Source organism: Panthera onca, chromosome D2 (genome assembly GCF_046562875.1).
Source record: "Panthera onca isolate mPanOnc1 chromosome D2, mPanOnc1 haplotype 2, whole genome shotgun sequence".
Taxonomy (NCBI): Eukaryota; Metazoa; Chordata; class Mammalia; order Carnivora; family Felidae; genus Panthera; species Panthera onca.
The window spans coordinates 22,767,610-22,793,385 of NC_138349.1; the positions used below are offsets into that span (position 1 = coordinate 22,767,610).

General features: G+C 40.0%; 1 protein-coding gene across 6 annotated transcripts in view; it reads left to right on the forward strand.

The window, feature by feature from the left end:
- Positions 1-14,067: 14,067 nt before the first annotated feature.
- Positions 14,068-25,776, forward strand: part of SORCS1 (sortilin related VPS10 domain containing receptor 1) — a 502,203-nt gene continuing 490,494 nt past the window's right edge. For 2 of the 6 annotated variants that reach the window (XM_078434810.2, XM_078434809.2), the window contains exon 1: positions 14,070-15,269. In XM_078434810.2, coding sequence (XP_078290936.2) covers positions 14,712-15,269 — 558 coding nt within the window. In that variant the 5' untranslated portion in view covers positions 14,070-14,711. Of the gene's footprint in view, positions 15,270-25,776 lie in introns of all 6 variants that reach the window. The other 4 variants (XM_078434812.2, XM_078434811.2, XM_078434807.2 and 1 more) reach the window with 3 other exon arrangements.

Sequence of the window (25,776 nt, forward strand, 5' to 3'; positions counted from 1 at the left end):
CCACCCAGGCACCCCCAAAACATTCTTAAAACTCTAAAAACTCATCATGGTAGGAAAACAAACAACTCAAATAAAAGTGAGCCAAAATCACAACAGAGACCTCACTAAAAAAGGTATACAGAGGACAAATAAGTTTATGAAAAGATGCTCCACATAATATGTCATGACAAAAATGCAAATTAAAACAACAGTAACGTATCAATACTCATCTTAACCAAAATACAGAACACTGACAACACCAAAACCTGACAAAGATGTGAAGCAACAGGAACTCTCATGCTTTGTTGTTGGGAATACAAAATGGTACAGCCACTCTGGAAGACGGTTTGGCAGTTTCTTATAAAACCAAACATACTCTTACCATATGATCCAGAAATTGTGCTTGTCTGTATTTACTCAAGGAGTTTAAACTTATACCCACACAAGTCCTGCACAAGGATGTTTATAGCGTCTGTGTTCTTAATCACCAAAATTGGACGCAACCAAAATGCCCTTCAATAGGTGAATGGATACATATACTGCTATACTCAGACATTAAAATACTGTTCAGGACTCAAAAGAAATAATTTATCAAGCTATGAAAAAAAACATGGAGGAAGTTTGAATGCATATTACTAAGTGAGCAAAGCCAATATGGAAAGGCTACATACTGTATAATTTCAACTATATGACATTCTGGGAAAGGCAAAACTATGGAAACAATAAAAAATTTCATGGTTGCCATAGACAGAGGCATCAAGGAAAGATGAATAGGCAGAGTGCAGAGGACTTTTAGGTCAATGAAAATACTTTGTTATTATAATAATGGATAGATACATGTCAGTATACATTGGTCAATACCAGGATGCATAACGCCAGGAGTGAACCCTAAGGTAAATTATGGACTTTAAATGGTTACAAAATGTCGCTGTAAGTTCATGCTTGGTAAAACAAACAAACAAACAGACAAACAAAAAAAACAAGAACAACAACAAAAAAACGTACCAAGCTGGTGAGTGGTGTTAATAATGGGAGAGGCTATATATGGGGTATATATACCCCATATATATGAGTGGGGTATATGAGAAATCTCTGTAACTCCCTTTCAATTTTGTTGTAAGCTGTAAACCCCTTTAAAATGAATAAAGTGTTAAAAAAACAATACAAAGTAGGAAGAATTGACGTACTCAATTTCAAGATGTGTTATACAGCTTTAGTAATAACTACTATAAAGGGGGTGCCTGAGTAGCTCAGTTGATTATTCGTTGGACTCTTGGTTTTGGCTCAGGTCATGATCTCATGTTTTGATTGATGAATTTGAGTCCTGCATTGGGCTCTGCACTGACAGCACGGAGCCTGCTTGGGATATTCTCTCTCTCTATCCCTCTCAAAATAAATAAATAAACTTAAAAAAAAAACTGTATGGAGAGGTAGGTGCACAAATCAATGGAAAAGAATAGAGCTCAGAAATGAAAACCAATATGCCCAACTAATTTTTTACAAAGTTGCAAAAGCTTATGAAGAAAAGATAGACTTCTCAACTTAAGTCTCACACCTTATACAAAAAATAACCTCAAATGTATCACGGATTTAAATGTAAAATGTAAAACTACAATATTCAGAAAAAATAGAAGAAGCTTCAGGAATCCAGGGATAAGAAAGACTTCTTAGATTTGACACCAAAAGCATAACCCATAAAAGGAAAAACTGATAAGCTGGACATCTAAGAAATTAAAAACTATTCTGTGAAAGACTCTATTAAAAGGATAAAAAATGCAAGCTCTGTATTAGGAGAAAATATATGTAAATCATACACCTGAAAAGGGACAAGAACCTAAAATATATTTTAAAAGACTCTCAAATCTCAGTAGTAAAAAAAGAAAATCAAACAGTCCAAGTAGACTATGTATTTTGCACCGACAAAGGTAAAAAAGCAATTCCATGGAAGAAGAATACAGATTCAGCTGTTGGTGCTAGAGGAACTGAACATCCATAAATAAGTAAACAAAGGAAAGTCCACCTAAATCTCACACTCTATGCAAAAATTAACTTGAATATATCATGGAATTCAATGTAAAGTTTAAAACTATATACTTTAGAAAAAATAGAAATCTTAGGATCTTTACTTACAGGTTATTTTTTAAGAACACAAAGAGTGACAGGAAAAAAAAAACTATATGTCGCTTTAAAAGACTTTAACTCTCAGGAAGATTAAAAGTGAAAGGATGTAACATAAATACAAGGCAACGCTTTTTGTAAAAAAAGAAAGGCATAGCTATATTAGTAAGATGCAAAGTCAATCTTAAGGCAAGAAATACTACTAGAGACGGAAAGGAACATTTCAAAATGATAAAAGGATGGGTTTTACAGGAAGATCAAACACTTCTAAATATAGTTGATCCTAACGAAACATCTCCAAAGTATACAAGACAAATTGAAAAAAAATCAAGGAGGCACAAACGTAATTGGAAATGTTGGTACTATATCCCTTAGTAAGTAAAAATTAAGCAGAATATTTGAAAACATGATTAGGAAACTTGACTGAAGGGATATATACAGAACACCAAATATAAATGTTGCAGAACTCATTTTTTCAAGCATGCTCTGAACACATGCCATTATTGATCATAGGGTAGACCACTAAGCAACATTTGACAAATTTCAAATAATTGAAATCATATACAGTATTTTTTATGATCATAATAGAAGAAACCTAAGAATTTAAAATAAAACAGTGATTAGAGAAATACAAATCTCTGAAAATTCAAGATAATACTTCTTAATTAATCATTAATCAAAATATAAATTATAATGGAAATTAGGACATATTTTAAAGTGAATGATAATGAATGGGACATATCAAAACTTGTGAAATGCAGCTAAAGCAGTGATCAGAAGGGAAATATAAAGTTTTCAGTGTGTGTGTGTGTGTCTGTGTGTATGAAAAAGTTTGGAAAAAAAAAAATATAAGCTTCTAAGTCATGAGAAGAAAAAAATAGTAGTAAATAAAGTAAAATAGTAATAATAGTGAAAAAAGAAAAGAAAAAAAACACAAAATGGGTACAGACCAAAGTTGTTTTAACAATTAATAAAATTAATAAACGTATAGAAAAACTGAGCAAAAAATGAAAGAAAACAAAAATTACAAATATTAAGAATCAAAAACAGAACATTAATATAAATCTAATAAGTAGCAAAATAATAAGAAAAGTATAAGAGGATAACAGAAACAAACTTATGAAACAGATTTAAAACTTCAGATTGTGGGGGACCTGGGTGGCTACTTGGTTAGGTGTCTGATTCTAGATTTGGGCTCAGGTCATGATCTCATGGTTCCAGATACAGCCCTGTGACAGGCTCTGACAAAGTCAGTTTGGGATTATCTCTCCCTCTCCATCTCCCCCACTATCCCATTGGCATGTTATCTCTATCTCTCTCTCTCTCAAAATAAGTAAACATTAAAAAAATCAGATTCAATATATAAATTATTTGGAAAAATACAATCTACCAAAATAAATGCAAAAATAAAAATATACACTTTTAAATTTTAGATTATAATATATATTTTAGATTGAAAATTTGTAACTATTTAGATTTTTTATTTCTTTTGATTTCTGAAATATGTGTGTGTGTATATATATGTACACATGAAATTGTGCATGTAAATCATATTTTCCTGTCCAGTAAACACCAAACCCTGAACACATTAATGGTTATTTTCCCCAAACACGTAAGGAAGAAAATACACCAATCTTATACAAATCCCCCCATAATATAGAGAAAGTGGAAACACTTATTTTGTATTATGAAGCCAACATAACCTTGATCCCAAAATCTGGCCGATATATTACACAAAATGAAAATTAAAGGACAAGATATCTCATGAATATAATTGCAAAAGTCCTAGACAAAATATAAACAAATCAGATTCATCAATATAATAGAATAATAGATTATTTTCAAGTGGGTTGTTCCAGGAATGCAAGATTACTTTAACATTTGATAATCAATTTATAACAGAAGAAAGGAAGAAAATATGTGACTATTTCAAAAGATGTAGAAAAATCATGTAACAAAATTCAAAACCTATCCATGGCTTCTAAACAGACAGTGAACAAAAAATAAAAACAAATTATTGCGATAATGTCATTTCCAAAAAGAAAAATCTCACTAGTGGCGCCTGGGTGGCTCAGTTGGTTGAGCGTCTGACTTCAGCTCAGGTAATGATCTCATGGTTTGTGGGTTCAAGCCCCGAGTCGGGCTCTGTGCTGACAGCTCAGAGCCTGGAGCCTGCTTCCGATTCTGTGTCTCCTACTCTCTCTGCACCTCCCCCACTTGTGCTCTGTCTCTCTCTGTCTCTCAAAAATAAATAAATGTAAAAAAAATTCCCACCAAATATACTTCATGGCGAAATAATGAAATCTTCCCCCTGATTTTCTGAGCCCAATGCCATCATATAAAGTAGTCCACTGCCACCATTTTTATTCAACATCATATTTGTCTTCTTGACCAAAGCAATAAGCAAAGCATAAATAAAAAAGTATATGAAAGAAATATTTGAAAGAAAGAAAGAGATATTCAATTTGCACACGATATCATGTGCGATTCATTTTAGAATCTTCCAGAAGATTCTAAAAAATATTAGAATAAGTAAAATTAGCAAGGTTACTAGGTGCAAAATTAATAAAAGAATTAATTGTTTCTATATACTAATAAGCATTAATTGAAAATTAAGATAGATATAATATGCACAATGTCATAGAACACCTTCAATATCTGGGAATAAATTTATTGAAAAATGTGCAGGAATTCTACACTGAAAACTAGTGAATATTGCTGAGAAAAATTAAATTTCTACATAAAGAAAGAAAAATCATATTTTCATGAAGAACTCAATATTTTTTAAATGTTAATTTCTCCTTATTGATCTATAAATGCAATACAATCCTATGAAAAAGTCCAACATTTTCACTATCAACAAGGTAATTCTGAAACAATCTGGAAGAACTAAGTAGGGGACTTCACACCAGACATCAAGATTTATTGTAATAGTACAGTAATTAATAAGTGTTTTATTAGCATAGAATTTGACAAACTGATGAGTTAAACAGAATAGAAAACTCTGACACAGACATACATACAGTCACCTGAATTACAGTAATTACATCACAGCAGTGTATGGGTGAAAAGATGGACTTTTTAATTAATGGTATTGGGTTAATTAGTATCCCTATGAAATAACATGAACTTTCATCCTTACCTCATACCATGTACAACAATTAAATTACAGACGTATTATAGACATAAATTGGTAAGGAAAACAATGTAGTTTAAAGAAAAAAACAATACATTCATGAATATGGGGTAAGAATAGATTTCTTAACTAAAAATGAAAAGCATTAGCCATAAAGAAAAGTTGTGAAGTAATTGAGGAATTGTATTACATAAACATTAAAAATTTCTATTCATCTGAAAATAGGATACAGAAAAAGCAAGCCACAGGTGGGGACATTATATATAAATTATCACGACTGCCTCTAAATAATATGAGGAAAAGGATTATATAAAAGCTTCTACAAATCAATAAGACTGACCACCTAATATTTTTTGAAATGGCCAAACCCTGAAACAAGCACTTTAGAAAACTGGATATCCAAATGGCCAGTAAATACTGTAAAAATACTCAGCATCATTATTCTTCAGGAAAACGTAAATTAAATGACCGTGGGATACCTCTAACTCTCTCTAGCATGGCTGATTTTTTTTTTTTTTTGATAAGATGTTGATGAGGATGTAAAATTCCTAGAACTTTCATACATTGCTATTTGTAGCAAACACTTCGAAACACTGGTACTATCTAATACAAGTGAACACATGCCTTGCTAGGACTTCTTGAGTCCAGGCCCAAGAATGTATCCTATAGAATGAGTGTTATGTCTACCAAATAACATGGACAGTGATGCTCAAAGCCACTGTATCCATAGTAGCCCAAATGTGGAAAGTACTTAAAGATCTGTCACTAGTAGAATGAAAAAGTAAATGGTTGTATATTCATACTACTGGAATACTACATGGCAAGAGAAGAACCAATCGTTAGTACACACTACATGCATGACGAATCTCACAATATGATATTGAGTTATAAGACCTAGACACAAGCGTATGCACTGTTTAGTTCTATTAAATATGTTCAAGAACAAAATTAATTTTTGGTAACAGAAGTTGTTTTTTTTGTCAGAGTGGATGCGCTTTGGTGTTATTCATTGGTAAGATTCAAGAAGCCTTTGGGATTCTGGGAAAGAATTCTATCTTTATCTGGGTGTGTATGTGTGTGGGGGTGTACATGCATGTGTGTGTAAAGGTAAAATCAGTGAGCAACATAGCTAAACTTTTGACATTCTTGTGGATGTAGGCTAAATTTCAAAATAATTTGTTAAAATACATTTTATATGGGGTGTCTTGGTGGCTCAATCGGTTAAGCGTCCGACTTCAGAGCAGGTCATGATCTCATGGTCCATGAGTTCGAGCCCCACATCGGGCTCTGTGGTGACAGCTCAGCAGCCTGGAACGAACTTCAGATTCTGTGTCTCCCTCTCTCTCTGCCCCTCCCCTGCTCACACTCCGTCTCTCTCTCTCTGTCAAAAATAAATAAACATTAAAACAATTTTTGATTAATAAAATAAAATCCAGTTTATATGCTAAAAAGCACTGTCATTTTTATTGGGCAGGTTCCCTTCAAACAAGCTATAGCTAATAGCAGTAGGTTGGAAGACATTAACATTTCAGCTAATGATTTTTTAATTGCTTATTTATTGATTCAACTTTTGTCTTGGGTGTAAATTTAGCTTTATGTGACGTTTGTGGTGGGTGGCTGTGACTCATCCCAGTGATGATTATCTGACAATATTAAGAAAAGCTAATAAAAAAAAGGAAAGAAAGAAAGCCTATCAAAGATATGAGGACTCAGTTTTGTCATTCATTTATTCATTCAACAAATGCTTACTGAATGTCTACTGTGTGCCTGCATTGGGTTGGATACTAAGGCTAGGAGATAAATATATATGACATGCGGGACCCCTAATCCACAGGAGTAGTGTGACGGACCAGATGGATGGATAAAACAGATGATTATAATAACAAAAGTATAATGTCAGAATAGGTGCAGGATGCCAAAAGCATATAGAAAATAGATATTGGTTACCTATTTATCACTAACCCAATAGCACTGAAATATAAATTATAAGATGATTTCCATAAAAAGAACCCTTAAAAGTCAATGGATAAATCCCAAACATTCCCTAAGAAAATGTGAGCATGTTGAGGATAATAGCATAGGGCATGGTAGGCAGGGACCAAGAATTGGGTTATAAAAAATGGTGACTGGTAGGAACCATGAGGGTATCAGTTCAGGCTTAAACCCGTGGTTAGCAGACAGCGAGGAAACAAAAGTAGATAACATGAGTCTAAGTAGGTAAGGGAGTGCAAACCTAGAAAATATCAGAGTTGGACTAGAAGATGGAGAAATGGCATAAAAGACTCTGTAGAAGTCCAGCATCCAGCAGGCACACAGCACCAGATTAATAATGAACCAATCACCTCTTTGGATAGGGTTTCATAAGAGCGCCACAGCTAAGACCACATCTGAATTGAGAAAATGACAAGGCTTTGCCCACAGTGGGATTCAGAGTCATACCTGGAAACGATAACCAAGTGGATAAAGGTAGCTCCCTGAGAGCTTCCTGGTAACATTGTTTAAGGCAAACAATCATAGATCTCTCTCTAAGCATTGATCTAAGCTTACTCGTGTCTTCAGACTCTATATAACATCTCTACCCAATAAATTATACATATTTACTCCATGATACATTAAATGGGGGATTCCCCCTGACCTTTCTAAACTTAATTTTTCACATTGCAAAGAATAATTCAAGTACATAGTCAAAATTTCAGACTACCACCCAGTCTACTGCTTACCTCCTAAAAGCTTGTGAAGGTCAAAGATTCCTTGTACAACGATGCACATAAAAGACTGGTTTGACAAGAAGAAGGCGATGGTTCATTCCACATTTTCAATTTAATTACAATACAAATGCCTGAGTTTCAACGCCTGTACTCTACTTTTCTTGTTATATCTTATGGGTATAGCGGTCTTAAAATTTTGTTTTATTTCTGGCAGGAGACAAATTTATTTTTGGCTGGGTTTTAATTTCTTGTCTTCCATCTAGGGAGGCACGTTGGAAACCAGTGTCAAGTGGAAGGTGATATTTGAACGGTGAAATAACTTTAACAAGAGCTAACACATGTTGCTGTATGAGATGTGTGCATTTGCTCTGTGCCATATAGAGCAAGCAGCCTTATCTGTAGAAGGTGATGGAATGTCCACTTTACAGGTTAGGCAACTGAGATTCAGAAAGTCAAATGATAATTGTACAGCTAGAGAGTGATATATATTGGATTGAAAACAAGGATTTTGACTTCAAAATTTGGAAATTTAAGCTCCACACTGTACTACCTTCAAGCAGCAGCAGGAGTAGACAGACGTAATAATCTTTGGCCTTTGACCATTTCTATTTCCTGCTTTTCTAGTGTGCTTCTGTGCACCTATCAGAGATTAACACACTGTTGGGGATATCTGGACCCTTGGGGGCTGGACTACATCTACTCTTTGTCCAGATGAAATAGAGAAATGGGAAGCAGCACAGAGCAGTTAATGTCTACCCAACTGTGCTGCTTATTCTTTGATTTGTTTCCTCCTTTTCTTTGCAAGCTACTCTTGTGCTCTGAGAGAGAAGTCCCAAAGATCTTATTTTTCAATGGCTACTGTACATTTTATAGAGTTGTATTCTGCTAGAATATTATGCCCTAGAAATGGACTGAATTTGGCTTCAATGTTAACCTAATTCATCTTTGGATCAGTTCTGTGGAAAAGAGACAAAAATAACCAAAGGCTTCTTGTGACATGAGAGCTTTTGGTTGTCATCTCAGTGGCCCTTAAAGATTTGGGGAGTAGCTTTTGGTCTCTCTCTCTTCTCTCCTCTACCCAGTACTCCCAAAGAAAGAAAAGTGTAGCTCCAACTGAGTTCATTTCTTGCTATTTGTACTTTCAAGGAGACTAGAATCAAAAAAATGTTATGAAGCTGGTTTCATGATTTACTGTGGTAAAGCCTTTTTATGTTGGACTAACGGACAAGAGGAGGACGGGAGAGAGATGATAGAAGTTACCTTTTACAGTTTCTAGATAATTTTAAGATGATAATAATTTTTAAATATATTCTAATACTTTTTGGTAAAGGCATATTTTTAAAAGTCTAATAATACTGCTCTAAATAAACTTACTTAGTCATAGTGCGCATTTTCTCTCTTTCACATTAAGTGTGACTGTTTAAATGGGAAAAATATATGCATATATGAGCTCACACAATGACAGTGATATTATTTCATGCTTCTCTCTGCCTATTTAATTATACAAACCATCTCTAGAAACCTGAAATGATTGTGCAGGCAATGCATCATAGCTAAACAAAAATGATGTGGGATTTTAATTCATGTATGTACAAATTGGGGGCAGATTTGGACTAAATGGTAGAGGTGAATGATAACAAAATTCAGTTTTAAGTTTTTTCTCAAACTCTATGACCTTGGATAAATTTCTTTTTATTCTGTATGATGCAGGTAAAAACTGCCCCCTACCTATCTTTTGGAGCTGCTGCAAGATTTATTAAACTAGGGGAAGGAAACCCAAAAACTGTTTAGAGGTCTGATAAGACAGGAGTTACATAAATACAAGGCTGGATTGTTATCTGCAAGAGGTGTATGAAGTTGAATTAACTTTTACAACATCCTTGTGAGTCAAATAGATAATCTTAGACCTATTTTTACAGATAAGAGGGTTTAAGCCCTTTGGTTAAAGCCACTTCAAATGGGGATATGAGAAGAGACACAATTACTGGATGCAGACCCAGGCCAGTATGTGTTGGCACCTGGAAGTATTTTAAAGAGCGGTGTTTTTGGGGTTTTTGTTTGTTTGTTTGTTTTTGTTTTTTGTAAATTCCCATTATCCCCTTCGGTAGATAATGGGAAGAGTCTGCATATTATTTTCCCTCTTTCTTTCTATGGTTCCTCACGTAATTGATCTGAAATGCAAGACACCTTGTCTCAATGGTATCCAAGGGGAGCCAAGTATTTTGAGAGCTATTAAAAGACATTGTTCTAATGATGAAGCATATAATGTGATTTAGTGCAGCTGAAGCCAAGTTATCCGCTAGATATAGAGGGACCTAGGGAAAGGGGAAGACAGGAAACCAGTGTGACAGCTCCTGTGACTCCTGCAGTAAGGTTGTGTCTGTAGTGAATACACCACTGTCTTTAACATTAACCCCCATGCCCACCGAGTAGAAGCAAGTATAAATTGCAGAATACAAATTTCACCTTCAACCTAAACAACTTGTTTCCAAAATTGCTTAACATTGTTAGAAATTATTCAAAGTGCTAATTGTAGTGCCTGGGACATAATAAATCATCAATAAACATTTTTTTATTAGTTGGATTTGGAGAAAAAGTAGTATTGCATAAAGTCAAGAACATATTAGGAATAAGATGCCTGTATTGAAGCCTTCCTCTTTCCCTAAATGGCTGTGTGACTCCGTGTAGTTGTATAAAGGGATCTATGAAGTGGGAACAATTATAGTACTTAGCTGAGATGAATTTTGTAAAAATGAATGAATGAGCTGATACATGTAAAATCCTCAGCATGATTTCTGGCACACACACATATCTTATTGACAAAGTGATAATATTGGAAGTTGTACAGATAGGGCTACTATATCCGTGTGGCTCAGCCAGCCAATCATTATTTATTGAGTACTCTCAATGAGCCAGGCACTGAAGGAGGCACTGGGGAAAGAAGAAATGTATCAGGGAGATGCAATCCATACCTACATGTGGTATTCTGGGGAATTTTAGCAAAAAACACTCAAATAAAATAACTGAAGACTACTATATATATGCTAAGAAGAAACTAATAGGGGGATGATATGGAAAGTGTGAAAGGAAATTCTTCTTGGCTGGGGAGTCAGGGAAAGCCTCTCCAAGGAAGCACAATTAAAGTGAGGAAGTCAGCCATGTGAAGTAGGTGTGGTCGTGGGCATTCCAGGCAGGTGGAACAGCATATGCAAAGTTGAATGAGTTGGAAAAAATCTTGGCACATTGGAGGAGGTGATGCCCAGAGTGGCTGGAGCATATGGGTAATGGGGAGGTTGGGGGGTGGCCGGGTGGGCGGGGAGAGCTGCCAAATGTGGTTGAAGAAAGCAGCACTCACCTCTTTCAGGCCTAATTGGCCATGCAAGGATCACATGTGGGTTTTATTCTGTTTGCAGGAAGTCAGTGAAGAGTTTTAAATAGAGGCAAAGAACAATAGTTTTTGTTTTATTTTGTTTTGTTTTACATTTCAAAGACCCCTTTTGCTGCTTTGCAGGGCAAGGCATCTAAACTTTTCTGACCATGCAACACCAATCAGCACTTGGCTCCGAAATGTTCATATTCTTCCTCTGTCTCTCCTCTCTGTGTATAGTTAGATAGATGGAAGCGTGCATATATATGTTAATTGGTAATTAAATATTAATGAGGCTATTTTCTTCCTGCACACAACGAATTACCTTGTGATACAATTTGGGTGCTTATACCCCACTTTGGAGATGACTAATGAAGGGACAAGATGGAGCAGAGCAGTCGTGGAAGGGGGAGAGCAGTCAGGAGGCTGTTATGCTCGTCCAGGTGAGAAATGACGACCACAGACTAGGTGGTGGCCTGTTTTTCATGTGCACAATAAAAAGACTCCTTATTGGAATTACAAACCTATGCTCTCTACTGGCATCTGATAGCAACTGTTTTCCTAACAAATAACCCATTCTTAATGCACTGCATTAATAAAATCTGTCGGGTTGCTTAGTGAGTTGCTGGATAAGAAACACCTTGAAATAGGCTAGCCCACTTTCTCCCATGATTAGCCCAATTCTTGAAGTCTTCTGGAAAAAAAAAAGTGGCTTAGGGAATTACTGGTACTTTCCTTTTCTGCTTGTTGACTAAAGATCAGAGACATAAGAAATAAAATGAACTTATACAGAAAAAATTCTTGGAGCCAATTTCACCCATATCTGTGTCACCTTTTTCTCAAATGAATAATTAGAGTCAGGCATTTAAAAAGAGTCTGCCCTCTATGAATTCTCAGTAAATGGATTCCAAATGATTTCATTTTAAAGGGATTATTGTAATCAGTCTGTTTGAAAAGATGGGAGTTGAAATTTTTGGGAAGGAAAAATCAGCTCTTTCTACCAGTTCTTCAGGAATAACTGTATTTTGAAATCAAAACAATCTAAATTCTGGTAGGGCAATAATAGACTACCAGAAAATTCTCATTCACTAATTTCTTTTTTCCATTTTGCTTTTTCCAGTCCTATATTTAGATGGGAATTTATTTGGGTTCTGACTTTCTAATCTGGTTTTCCTCTCTTGGAGGAATTCTCCCACACTCATCCATATTGGAAAGGAGGTTAGCAGGGCATAGAAAGAAGGCATTAAGTAAACAATCCTGCAAAGCTCTGAAAACCTTTCTCAGGAGAGGAAAACAGCTGCTCTGGGTTTTAACAAACATTGCATTTTGGGAAGAGGGAGGACCTCTGGCTCTCCTCTGCATCTAGAAGCCTGCCAGGCAGTGTTCCTTTTGTAGGAGGATCCAGGCTTGGGGAGTTAAGGTGCTTTTGCAAGAGTAGTCTGTGTCTCCCTTACAAACAGGTCACATTCTTTGATTTCAAGTCCTCACATTTAATGGCTAAGAAGTCTGACTCCCCTTCATTTGCATATTTCTCAGATTGGTGATAAGAACTATGATTTCAGTTATTTTTTGGGTAACACTGCTCTGGGTTGGATTGATTTAAAAGAAATTCCTCTTGGACAGTATCAAAAAGGATATCATTAATTGAAGAACAATTACTGTTACTTTTAACTTGGTCCCATCACAACGTCACAATTCAGATTTTTCAGTGAGGTTTCTTTTGCAAGTGTGAAAATGAACAAAAAATGTAATTAGTAACTGAAAATTCTATTATTTTTCCTGGCGTTCATTTATTTAATCAGTAAATATGCATTGAAGACTTTAATAGCTACCACATGATAAGAAAAGTGTTATTAAGCACATGAAGACTACAAAGAAATCTGAAGGTATTTCAACCCTTAGAAGCAAACTTTCCATTTGAAAAAGGCTTGGATTTTGAGAAATTCTTTGTAATTTTCAAAGCCCATTCACCTGCTATAAATCTTCATCTGAACTTTTGAACAGTAGCAGGGGAGCTGGGCTGGGCAGACATTATAATCATACAATTACAGAATTTTAGGAGTGGAAAGGATTTTAAAGGTCATCTAATGCAACCGCTTAATTTTAAAGTGTAGGAAGCTGAGAGATTGCCACTTTGTCTGAGGCCCCACAGCAAACTAGTGGCAGAACATCCGGCAAAGCCTGGAAGTTTGCTGGTAAGGATCTCCAGGCATGTGCTAGTAGCTCTGGGCTGGGCACCAACGACACAGGATAAATATAATACCATGCCTCTTTTCCTGTCTCTGTTTGCATACAGACATAGAATAGTTTCACAACAGGTATTTATTGCATTAATGACGGACAGATTTCCTACCGAGTAGGACAGTGGGGCGAGCACCGAGGATAAAAATGGCAAAAAGAATAAACTGGTCACTTCTTCCAAGTTGCTCGCAATTCCTGTCCTCAGTGAGTTTGTGGTCTCTTAGGGAAGCCAAGATATATGCCCACAAAATGCAGGAAGATTGGCTTCAAATACAGTGAGCGCTATAGGGGGTCCGGAAAGCTATCTAAGCGTAATAATTGATGGAAAAATCCCCCTAACCACACGCGCGCGCGCGCACACACACACACACACACACACACACACACACACACACCACACCACAGGATCATTTAATTACATCATTCTCTGCTGTTGCCTTCCCGGGATCTCCCCCAGGCTGAGACACGCAGGCTCTGCTCAAGCTGAGGTCAAGACGCCAACTCACGGAGACTAAGGAGGCAAGGACCAGAAGCCCACCCAGCCTTAACATCTAAACTGGAGGAGCCCGGGGGTGGGGGTGTGGGGGGAGGAAAAGGCAGCCGAGACTGACAGAAACAATAAAACAGGAATAGGAAGTCCCCAACACAGCGAGCGCTCCGCGAGCCCGGCTGGCCGCCCCCACGGGAGGGGCGTGCGGGCTCAGCGCGGAGACGGGAGACCGCGGCCGCGGGGGCGCCGAGTGAGCGGCGGCGGCGGCAGCGCCCGCGAGCCCGAGGGGAGGGTCGGCGACGCATCCAGTCCCCGCAGCCACCCGCGCGGCGCAGCTCGGCAGCGGGACGCGGCGCCCGAAGCCCCGGCAGCGCCCTCCTCCCTCCCCCCGCGCGTCGCCCGCCAGCGCGCCAGCGCCCGCTCCGCCCGTGACTTCAGTCGAGCTCCACCCCCGCGTGGCGGCGGCTCGCTCGGTCCGAAGCCGCGCTCGGCACCAGCCCAGCCTGGGCAAGCGGCCGCCACCTGCCCGGCGCCGCCTCCGCCCGCCCCCTCCGCGGCCCAACTTGGATGGAGTTGGGGTCCTGAGCGCCCGCCCCTCCACGGCCCGCCGGCGGAGAGCCCCGCGCCGCCGCCTCCGCTCCGGCCCCCTCTCCGCTGCTCTCCGCTCCCGCGATGGGAAAAGTTGGCGCCGGCGGCGGCTCCCCAGCCGGGCTGAGCGCACTCCTCGCCGGCGCGGGGCTCTTGGTCCTCTGCGTCCCGGGCGCCTGCGGCGGCGGCTCCTGCTGCCCCCAGCTGCCCCCCGGCTCGGCCCCAGGCTGGGCTGCCACCCCGGGGGGCTTCGTTGGCCGGGGACCGCGAGGCAGAGCTGCTGCCACACCCCTGCCCCTCCTTGGGCGCCCGCTGTTCGCGGTGGCCCCCGGAGACCGAGCGCTGTCCCTGGAGCGGGCCCCGGGCACCGCGGCGTCCGTGGCGATGGCCCCACGCGCTGGCCGGCGGAGACGGAGTGAAGCGGAACCGGGGAAGGCAGACCGCGGAGAGGGCGCGAGCCGGAGCCCCCGGGGAATGCTAAGGGACGGAGGGCAGCCGGGGCCTGGGACTCTGGAGCGGGACCCGGACAAAGCCACTCGCTTCCGGATGGAGGAGCTGAGGCTGACCAGCACCACGTTCGCGCTGACGGGCGACTCAGCACACAACCAAGCCATGGTCCACTGGTCCGGCCACAACAGCAGCGTGAGTAGAGGGGGCCTGAGGGCAAGGGGTGACGGGGGAAAGGGTTAAAAGCAGGCTGTGTCATCTGATGGAGAATTTGGAGAAATGGGGTTTCTGCACTTGAGGGATGCTGCAAACTAAAGTCTTCCCTGCCCACCTCCCCTAGGAGTTAATGTCACCCATCAGGAGACCCACGACACCATCAGAGTCCTCTCAAACCTCCCCCCCCCCCCCCAAGCTTCAAACAGGGCAGGCAGATACCTGTTTCCTGGTCTTATGGGTGTAGTAACAGAGCTGAAGACCCAGACAAACAGAGGGGGTTAATGCGGAGGTGAATGGGTTAAATTTCCAGGCAGGATGACATTCTTTTAAGTGACTTTCTCTTTACTTGCTAGACTCAGGGTGAGCACAAGTCAGATCAAGAAGACTTTATTCGTAAGCTTTTTATTTTTCTGCAAAGCTCCTAACCCCCCCCCCCCCCCCCCTTCCTCACAAGGGAAGAGATACGTAGTGGAAACTAAGGTGCCCTTAATGTATTCTCTGTTTCTGGGGACCAAGTGGATGCAAGTTTCAGGACAGGAACTCTCTAGCATCTTCTAACAGCACCAGCCAGTGTGTTTTGAGAGCTGGGGCTTTCCAGCCTGTGAATGAGTGGTTGTTCTCCCCGCATGATCAGTCCCAGGAAGATCAGATATATCCCAGTGACAACAACCCCCTGTTCTTCCCCATTGCCTGACCTCCTCTAGAGAAGCTCACAAATAAAGACTCAGCCCTCCCTTTAGGAAGGGACCAGGGGGATTGCTGGATTCCAGAAGAGTGACACCAGGGAGAGTGGGTACAGTCCAGGACCTTTGGCCACGTCAGGGAAGGTTTTAGATTTTTGGAAAAGCCTGCATGTTCTGAATCTGGGGTAGCTATTCCAGCTTAAACTGCACCTGGGAAACTTCAATGAGCTGAAATAGTAAAGAACTAGCTTTGATGGGAAGAACTGAAGATGATTTAAAAGTGTGGAAAGTTCTCTAGGCTGCCATGAAGCAGAAAAGAACACAAAAACCAAGGATGAGTAAAACGAGAAAAAAAATCAAAGTTTCAGCTTCCATCAGGTTATTGAGATTGTAGTGTTTGTAATATGCACAGTCTGTGCAGCCTGGTACCTTTCAAAATGTTTTCAGTTGTGATGTCATTGCCAGAAATCTTCCCAGAAAACTTCCCACTTCAGTGAGTTGTGCTCATTGTCAGCTTTTTAATGAAAGTTGTGAACATTTGAAAATAATAGTCTGTCATTATGGGTTCCTTGAGTATATAGATATAAACTGTATTAAGGCAAATCCTGATCAACAATATTTTGTATTTGTGTGTCTGTCCTGGGAGCACCAGCAAGGTTTTCCCTACAATTCAGCTCTCATGACTGAGGCCATGGTTTTCTATAGTTCTCAGGAAAGGTTTAATCAAATAATTGAAGCTGAAATTCTTTCCGTTAAAGTTCTGGAGACCCTTGCCCTCATTTCTTACCTTAACTATCATATCTTTCATATCATAACCACTAAAATTCATCCCCCAATTTGAACTTGAATCTTCTTAAACTGATTGAATAACTTTCACACTGCTTTAAATGATTAACTCATAGCTTCTGGCTTTAAGGGGAGATTTTCAACACATCAAACATATTACATCTTGTTGAATCAAGAAGTGGAGGACATTGGACTCAAAATATTTCTGGCTTTTAATGTAATTCAAGCTGTAAAATATCACTCACCCATTAGACCTCTACTTTAGTTCATCTCTTGAAAGATCTTGGAGAGAGCTGGAAAAAGAGAGTACATCTTTGGCAAATTTTAAACTCCATTTAAGAAATGGCGCCAAGCACTGCCAGCCTTTTTCTTTTCTTTTTTTTTTTAATGATGCTTATAAGCACAGTAGGGCTTATGAGGGTCAGGGCTTGGACAGCCAACATGCAGGGAAATCTGAGATAATGTAGGAAATCAAGGTGGTGCACATTAAAGACTTGAGCCCTCAAACCCTGTTGCTAATGAGATTTCTACCCTTTGAAGTTTTTAATTCTGCAAGGAACCCCTCTGCTCCCCATCCCTGCCTTTTTACACACAAATTACAGGTTTTTTAGTGTGTGTGTGTGTGTGTGTGTGTGTGTGTGTGTGTGTATGTGTATTATATATATAGAAAGAAAGGGAGAGCAATCGTCTTTATCCAGGTCCCACAAAACAAAGCTGGCCCAGAGTCATAGGAGAGACAAAATTTAAAAAACAAACAAACAAAAAATAAATAAATGAAGGAAGGCATAAAAAAAAAAAAACTTTTCTGGGCGACTTTGTCATGTAAAAAGCAGTGTGGAGACTTGGGTTCTAATGCTGGTTTATTTGTGGTTTGCTCTTGGCAAGTCGATTGCATGGTGAGTGTGAATTTCCTCATCCCTAAAATGGGGGCAACGCCAGCTCATTACGTGCCAGGTGACACATGAGCGGGTTGTGACTGTCGAGGACTACACCTGTTTGGAACTCTCAACTCACAGCCCTTCATTTCTTCCTAGAGGAAACAAACACTAATTTAAACTGGAGGGTGACATTGGGCAGCTCTCATTTTCTTCAGGGTTAGGTGTCAGCCCCCTCCCTTAAGCCCGCCCCCAACCCGCTCAGGGCCACAGGCAATACACATCCTCTGAATCTGTCTGACCTATAGCTAAAAGCCTTTGCTAAGTAGGGTTTCTGATCACAATAACCCCTGCCTTAAAGGTGTAAATGTGTGGTAATTATAGGCTGCCTGTCAAACTTGTGAGGAATTCTGGATGTTTCTCTCGCCTCCTTCCCTTCTTCCTGCCCCCTCGCTGTTGGACTTGTGCAGTTGTGTAAAGACATGACTGTTTTGCCTCATCCGTGGGAGTGATGTGATTCCTCTCCACTGCCGTCTAGCTTGATGGAAAGTGTTGCTGGAGTTGGTGGAACACCTGGGGGGATCTTTTGGCATGAAAGGTGCTGGGGATGAATCATTTGTCATGAGCTTGGTGTCTTAAGCAAGAACATATTGTTCCTACCCTACTCATCCTAGGCATGCTGTGCCCTGATCTAAATTTATACAGTAATCCTTAGTTTGTTAAAATATATATTTGTCTGTATATGTATGTGTGATGAAGCGTGTATTTATTCCTTATTTCCAAGAAATTTCAAAGTGCTACACTTATTAATCCTTATAAAAATCCTTGTTAGGTAATATGTGAATGGCAAGTGTTAATATCTATTTTTCATATTTTAATGCTGGAGTCAACTTGGATATTTCAGCCTAGTGCCTTGTCCTTTTCTCACTGGAAATAGTATTAGAAGGTTTGTTAACAGAGGCTTTCACTTACATTTTGCCATTCTGATACTTTAATGCTGCATTTGTCATAGATCATGATGGTCTGGTTGATTTCCATGTACCTCCTTGCCTTTAGCTGTTCCAGGACTTGACATTTACCACGGAACCTTAGTGAATACACCGAATCCCAACTTGGGTCAGGTTTTGGGTAGATGTCTTCTCTTCCATCACCTCACTTAATTTTCACAGACCTGCTATGAGGAGATATTCTTATTCTCATTACACAGAGAAGAAAAACCGAAGCTGTAGAAAGCTGAATGAATTGCTAAGATGTTACAGAAGGTCAGTGTCAAATAGGGGCTGGAACCCTGAGTAAGCCGATTTCCCAACCTCACAGAATGGCTGGTCTTAAAGACTTTAAGGTAGAACAGAAAAACTCAGGCCTTTTGGAGTCAGAATTTTAAATCATCCTATCTTGGGGGGGATTTCAGATGATGGTGGAGGAAGGCACAGTCCTAGCTGTAAGCTCCATCTGTAGAAAAGCAAGGACTTTAACAGGTGCCTGTCACATTGCACTCTTTACCTTAAGTAGTGATTTGCTTGTTCTCTTATCCGCCTACCTCTTCGTCTTTAGTGAGACATGGAATCTGCACCTGGTGATTCATTGAGCACGAGGTAACCTGCCATCATTCAGCTCTCAGATCTAGTGTTCTTCAGGAACAGATTCCTTTTCGAAGTTACTTCTAAATCTGATTTATAGAGAGGTTGCACGTAAACACTTGATTTGATTGTACATTTAGACATATTTTCTGGCTTGTTTTTAAAGTAAAATGATAAAGGGTTTTAGCTCTCTCTAACAAGCCCACATAATTCCTTCTCTGATCAGTGCTTTGTGCTGTTAGTGAATGTTAATGTGGTGTGACACAGGAGGCAGGGGGTTTGGAAGCAGAGAGATTTGAGTTTGAGTGTTAGGTCTCCTGCTTACCACACTTTGCCTTGAACAAGACAGTTAAATTCTTTGAACTTCGCCTTCCTCAACTAAAATATGGGGATAGTACAGCTTTTGCAGGCTTTTTTCCTGAACAGTTGATATCATGTATATGAAGTTGCTGATACATAGTAAGTGCTCAACAAATGCTACTTGTTCTTTTAGTTTAATAAATAATTCTCCAGTGGTGGATAAGAATGCTGAGTTATAGTCCCGACTGTGTACACAAACTAGATATGTAGTCATAATGTGTCCTATGTGGCCTCAATTTCATCCTCTGTAAAATGATGCAGATAGACTAGAATGCCATGGAAATCTCCTTCAGGTTGGAAGTAACTTAATAGTTTGTTCAGCCTGCACGTATTGTGCACCTACATTTAAGTGTACTAGGAGAGTTGGGGACACACGAGTGACAAAATGACCTGTACCCTTGACCTGTAAGCAGCAAGCCTTTTGTTCCACACGATTCCTCCTTTTTCCATGGTTAATATGTGTATCCATTCATAAGAAATCAAAACATTTGAGATACAAGCAGGCATTCATTTCAATGTTGACTTGCAGCAAAATCTAATTTATTATGGTTTTTTTTGGGTCACATCTTCTCATGAAGGAACTTTGTATCTTTGGACAACAAAATTGCTTCATATGAGATTGGGAATTTAGTTTCCCCTAATATATTCAGTGGGGTGTTCTAGAGGAAAATGACATAAATGTTGACTCTGGGAACTCTATCCACATCTTTTTATGGAGGGACCCCAGAAACTCCTAGACTAAGGCACAAAACCTGATGGAATTGTTTATTTAATAATTCTTTAATGATTTATCTAAGAGAATAAAAATTACCTCCAAGGAGAGATTGCCATGTGGCAGCATTGTGCTAAGAAGCTTGCACAAATTGTCGTATTGACCTTTAATTCTACAAATATATATTGAGTCCTAACATTTGTTAGACACTTCTAATACAGATATATGTGCGGCGACGCCCAAAGGTGGGAGTAATTATTCCCTGCCCTCAAGGAGCTTTCTGTCTTGTACTTAAAGAGTTCTCTGAAGAGGTAACAGAATCTGAGAACCCACTGAGGGCAGAGGATGCTATCGAGTTCAGAAGAGAATCAGACATCTACTGAGTAGGGTGGCCTTCAAACTTCCTGGTGGAGCAGGTACTTCAAGTGAACCTTGAAATGTAGAGAAAATCTTTATTAAGAGATGGAGGTTATTACAAGGATATTTTGAACTGAATGGATAGCAAGAGTAAAGGTCAAGAGTAGAGATGTAAATATTCCTGTGTGTTCCAATAAATTAGCCTACTTTAAATGTAAACTATGTTTAACTGATGTGTTAATCTTAGAAATCATTTTAAAAATATGATTTAAGCCAAGATATGCAAATTGATCTTCTAGTGTCTTTGGGTATATTCCAACCCCCCCCCCCCAAAAAGAAAAGAAAACCTGTGTGGTCACTGAAAGATGCACTCTTTACCTTCGTGAAAGATACGATTGCCTTTGTTTGCACCTTAGATCTCAGCTAGAGTCATCACTGTTTCATTTTTACATAGACATTTTCCACACACAGTTTTCTGTAAAGGCCTTTGTTTTGTTTAAGTCCCTGGTCAGAAATATCACTGGCCAGGCTGCCCAGAGGGTAAATTAATTTGGCTCCTTGCCAGCTTATGTTAAGTCCCTCAACATACGTAAAATATTTGTTCTGTCTTTGTGGATATCTCAATTACCATTCTATATCTCTGGCTAGAAAGGGTGGAGAATGCATATGTGTGTCCTAGGGAGGAAACAAGCCAAATGGTGTCAGTGCAGTGGCTAACAGGGATGGCAGGGAATACGTGTGGCACATAGGAGGTGGAGCCGGGCTCCGTGGAGGTGGAGTGGTTACTCTGGAGGGGCATGCACACTCTTTTCCGTGGGGTGGATCGAGTAGTCAAATGGTTGGCAAGAAACAAAGTAGAACCTTACTGTGCAAAGTTCATAAGGAAAGAACAGAGCCTCTTCTAAACCATAAGTAGAGAGAAAAAGGACATGAATGTTCTGTAGGAAATCCTACATGAAATTTTCCCTGTGTATAAGAGATACTGTGTCTGTTTCTATAGCACTCCTGAATGTTGTTACAGCACTTTAGATCCCTTATAGCCATTTCCTTTGCAAAATGCCTCAGCTTTCAAAGATTGGAACGTTTCTTTCCTTACCTCAGTTGGTTTTCTCCCCACGGGCCCATGAGATAGGAAAGACAAATATCATCTACATTTCTCAGGTAGGGAAATGAAGGCACTGCTATTAAGTAGGTCAGTTAGTGGAAGAAGAGAGTCAACAGTGTTTTGCCACACCATGTGACTGATTCTTGGCTTGGCCCCCTGCTGGCTTTCCACAGGCAAGAGTTAGAACACAGCTACATCCTAGCCCCTTGGTTTATCTGAGGCCTATGCACCTGTGTCCATAATGTTTTCCACTGTGGGAAGAAGTGTGGGTATTGGCCATGGAGATCCTGAGTTCTGTGCTCAGCTATTCTGGGCTTCAGAGCAGGTGGACTCATCAGAAGGCTCATGGCATTGTTTAAACCTTTAAAAGGGGACCTTAAAGACAGATGATGGGGCTTTCTGCAAGCAAGGTCTCTGGCAAAAACCCATTCTCCATATTCCACTGCTAATGGACTTGAGAGGTATGATTACTTACAACTGGGCTAGTTGCAGAAGGAGCTTGAGGGAGAAGAGGGGCATATTCACTTCTTCCTCTCTTTAATTGGCTGATACAGATTAAATGTAGTTTAAAATAATAGTAAGTGTGATCTCAGTCAAGGGAACCTAACGTGTCAACATTTGGGAGCAGCGGTAGTCAAATTGAAGGGTGCCTGTTGATACTGATGGGGTTTATTGGCTCAAAGATTATATAACAGAGTTCTCAGCTATTGCCTTCACTGCTTATTCTGACTTTTGGGGCATGGGTGGGGGAATGGAGCAAAGGGGAGTTCACTGAACACTAGGGATAGCTCTCTATAGCCAGATAAGATCTATTGATTGTAACAGAAACCCCTCTTGACAATCATATAAATAACCACCAAATTTGTGAGAAGCTTCCCTGAAAGAACTTTCTAGAGCATCACACTGTTTAACTTCATCTTCCCACCACCGTAATACAAATGTGGTATTATTGTCCTCATTCTAGAGTTGTGGAAGTCAGGGCTTAAAGAACTTGCTTGGGCAAGGTCACCCAGTTAGAAGGTGGCACAGCTGGAATTGGAATTTTGTCCTTTCTGGCTCCAAAGCATTTTCCATTTGATCACGTTGACTCTCTGTAAGGGTTTAGTTCTGAGTTTCTTTAGCAAGAACTTCACAAGTCAGTGCAGAGGGATGGTAGGGGAACTTTTGGCATGAGGACCCCACCTCAGGGTTTTCCCCTATCATATCATCCTGATCAGGGCACTAACCTGATATATTTTACTTAGTAATAATCTGCTTCATGACAGAGCTCAATCAAAGCCTCAAGGGCCATCTGTCCCCTTGAGTGGCTCTCCTGGGGTTATTAAAACGTGTCTTCTTGTTATTCTGGGAGGATGTGTGGGATGTGCTGTTTGGCTTCTCCCTGCTGGCTAATGAACCTTGAGTGAAAGTGTGGACAACTTGTATACTTTTTAAAGAAACTGCTAATAAAAATCATGCTATCAGAAGCTACCAACTAATCATGTTGTGCCCTGAAGCCAATGGATTGATGCCTTTAGTCATCTTTCCCTAACCAGAGTAGCAGAGGCTATTGAGACACTGAATTGTGTACCATAGATCCTTCTGCTTCAGGGTCTTTGGGGGAGGGGAGGGGAGTTAAAAGCAATAGGCCTTCCCCTTGTCTTAGCACTTCCCAAAATACACTCTTGATAAGAATCATTGGGGAGGAAGGGCTATTTTAGGCATGGTTGTCACCTGCTTAGAAATCTATCTGTATCCGTCTTTACCCTGACGTAGGTTTTGCCAAGTTGACAGGGGAATTCTAAACTGGGCAGCTGTGGGCACCTCGGGCAGCATTTCTTAAAGAGCTTGCCCTCATGGGACCTGCTTTTACATCTGTTGGTGGGGACTAGGAATCTTTATGTTTTACAGACTCCCTTAGGAAGTCTATAAAGCTTGAAAATCATTTTCCTAAGATTCACGTGTGAGTTTTGGGGTCTATGAACCCCTTCCGTTGTCTGTACAACCTTGTGTCAATATGCTTCACTTTTCCCTGTGGTGAGCTGGAGCCCACAGCTTTTTTATCAGCTTCTCCACGGAAACTGTGACCCCTGTGGGAAAGACCTGGTACAAGGTGCCTTAGGAGAATGAGAGACAGTTACGTGGGACAGTGCAGATTCCCCAGGAAGAAGATGATGCTTTTTTGCCAGATGGTGATGTTTTTTATCGCTGAATATATCCTAGGCAGTTATCTTTCCTGGATGTCCAGATGACCACGGGCAGACCATGTCTTCAGTGGCTGAAAGAGGACATTATTTTAATTAGAACACAATGTTTAGTTATGGGTTTGAGTTCCCACTCCGCTATGTGCTAGATCGGTGAACTTGGGCAATTAACTTTATAATTCTGTGCCTTCATTTCCTTAGCTGTAAAATGGAAACGATAACGCTATATTTTTTATATGGTTTCTTACTGGTTAAAGGAGACACTAGATTCAAAAGTGCTGAAAGTGGCATCTGGCAGATAGCAACCAATCATTGAAGGTTAGCTATTATCATCGTTATTGGTGTTACCACTATTTTGTTAGTATTAGTACTAGTATTACTAATGCTCGAGTATGACCTACTAAATGGTGTTTTTAATATGCTGCTCATGATAATACTCTTGTTTCTGCAGTTATGTTTTTCTATTTCAGCTACATTTTCTTGTTATGGGTCCAAGACCCTGTCTTATGCTTTTGTCATCCTTCTCAATGTCTCCAGCTATTTGCACATAGTAGTTGTAATAAGTGTCTGGACGTGATTTCCAATGTGTGTGTGTGTGTGTGTGTGTGTGTGTGTGTGTGTGTGTGTGTGTGTGTGTTGGTTGGTGTGGGGGCTTCCACACCAACAAGCAAAACTCTGACAACAGGTGGGTGTCCTACAATTCAACTCAACTTCGGCACTGTGTACCCAGAGGCAGCACCTCAGAGTCCACCAGTGAAGCACTCAGTCCAACAGGACTGCCACCCCCTCCCAACTTCAGATGCCATTCACAGCCCAAGGTGTCGCCTGTGCTTGTGACCAACTAGCTGTAAATTTGAAGTTCCAATGAATCTCTCCTTGGGTTTGATTAATTTGCTAGAAAAGCTTATAGAACTCAAGAGAAATATTTTACTTACTAAATTTCCAGTTTATTACAAAAGGATATAACTCAGGAATAGCCATATGGAAGAGATGCGTTGAGCAAGATTTGGGGAAAAGGCAGAGCTTCCGTGTTCTCTCTGAGCATGCTGCTCTCCCTGAATCTCAACATGTTTACCAACCTAGAATCTCTTGGAACCCTATCCTATTGGGTTTTATGGAGGCTTTATTCCATAGGCACAATTGATTAAATCATTGGCCGGCAGTTCAGCCTCTAGCCCCTCTCCCTTCCTCAGAGGTTAGGGACTGGGACTAAAAGTTTGCAACCTTCCAATCAGGTGGATGGTTCTCCTGGCAACCAGCTCCCATCCTTAGGTGTGGTCCCATAGTCATCTCATTAACATAAAAAAGGACACTTTTATCTCTCTCATCATATAGGAAATTCTAAGAGTCTTTGAAATTTGGTGCCAATGATGAAATAAAGATCAAATATACATTTATTATAAATCACAATATTGCAAATTGCTTACTAAATATTTGCTGTTTTTGGGATAGAAAAATTTTCCTCTACCCTTCAGAGTTCTTGTCTAAGAATTAAATTGACATGAGACAGAATGACAGGAGAAAATCATATTTTATTCTTACATGTAGGGAATCCACATAAATATGAAATTCCAAAGACGGTAAAACAGCATGGGATATATACATCATTCTGAACTAAAGAAAAGGGGTATGGGTCTGAGACTTGAAAGGGGGTGGGGGAGGACAATTTACAGGAAGATAAAGAAGATCAAGTGTTTAGTAAAGGAAATATTTTCCGAACCACGTAGAAACAATAGGATACAGAGAGGAATTTTAACAAATGCTTTGCTAGGTTCCTCCCTGTCTCTCACACTTAGTTCATATTACAGTGTAGTTGTCTATGGTGATAGCACCCTTCCTGAAACA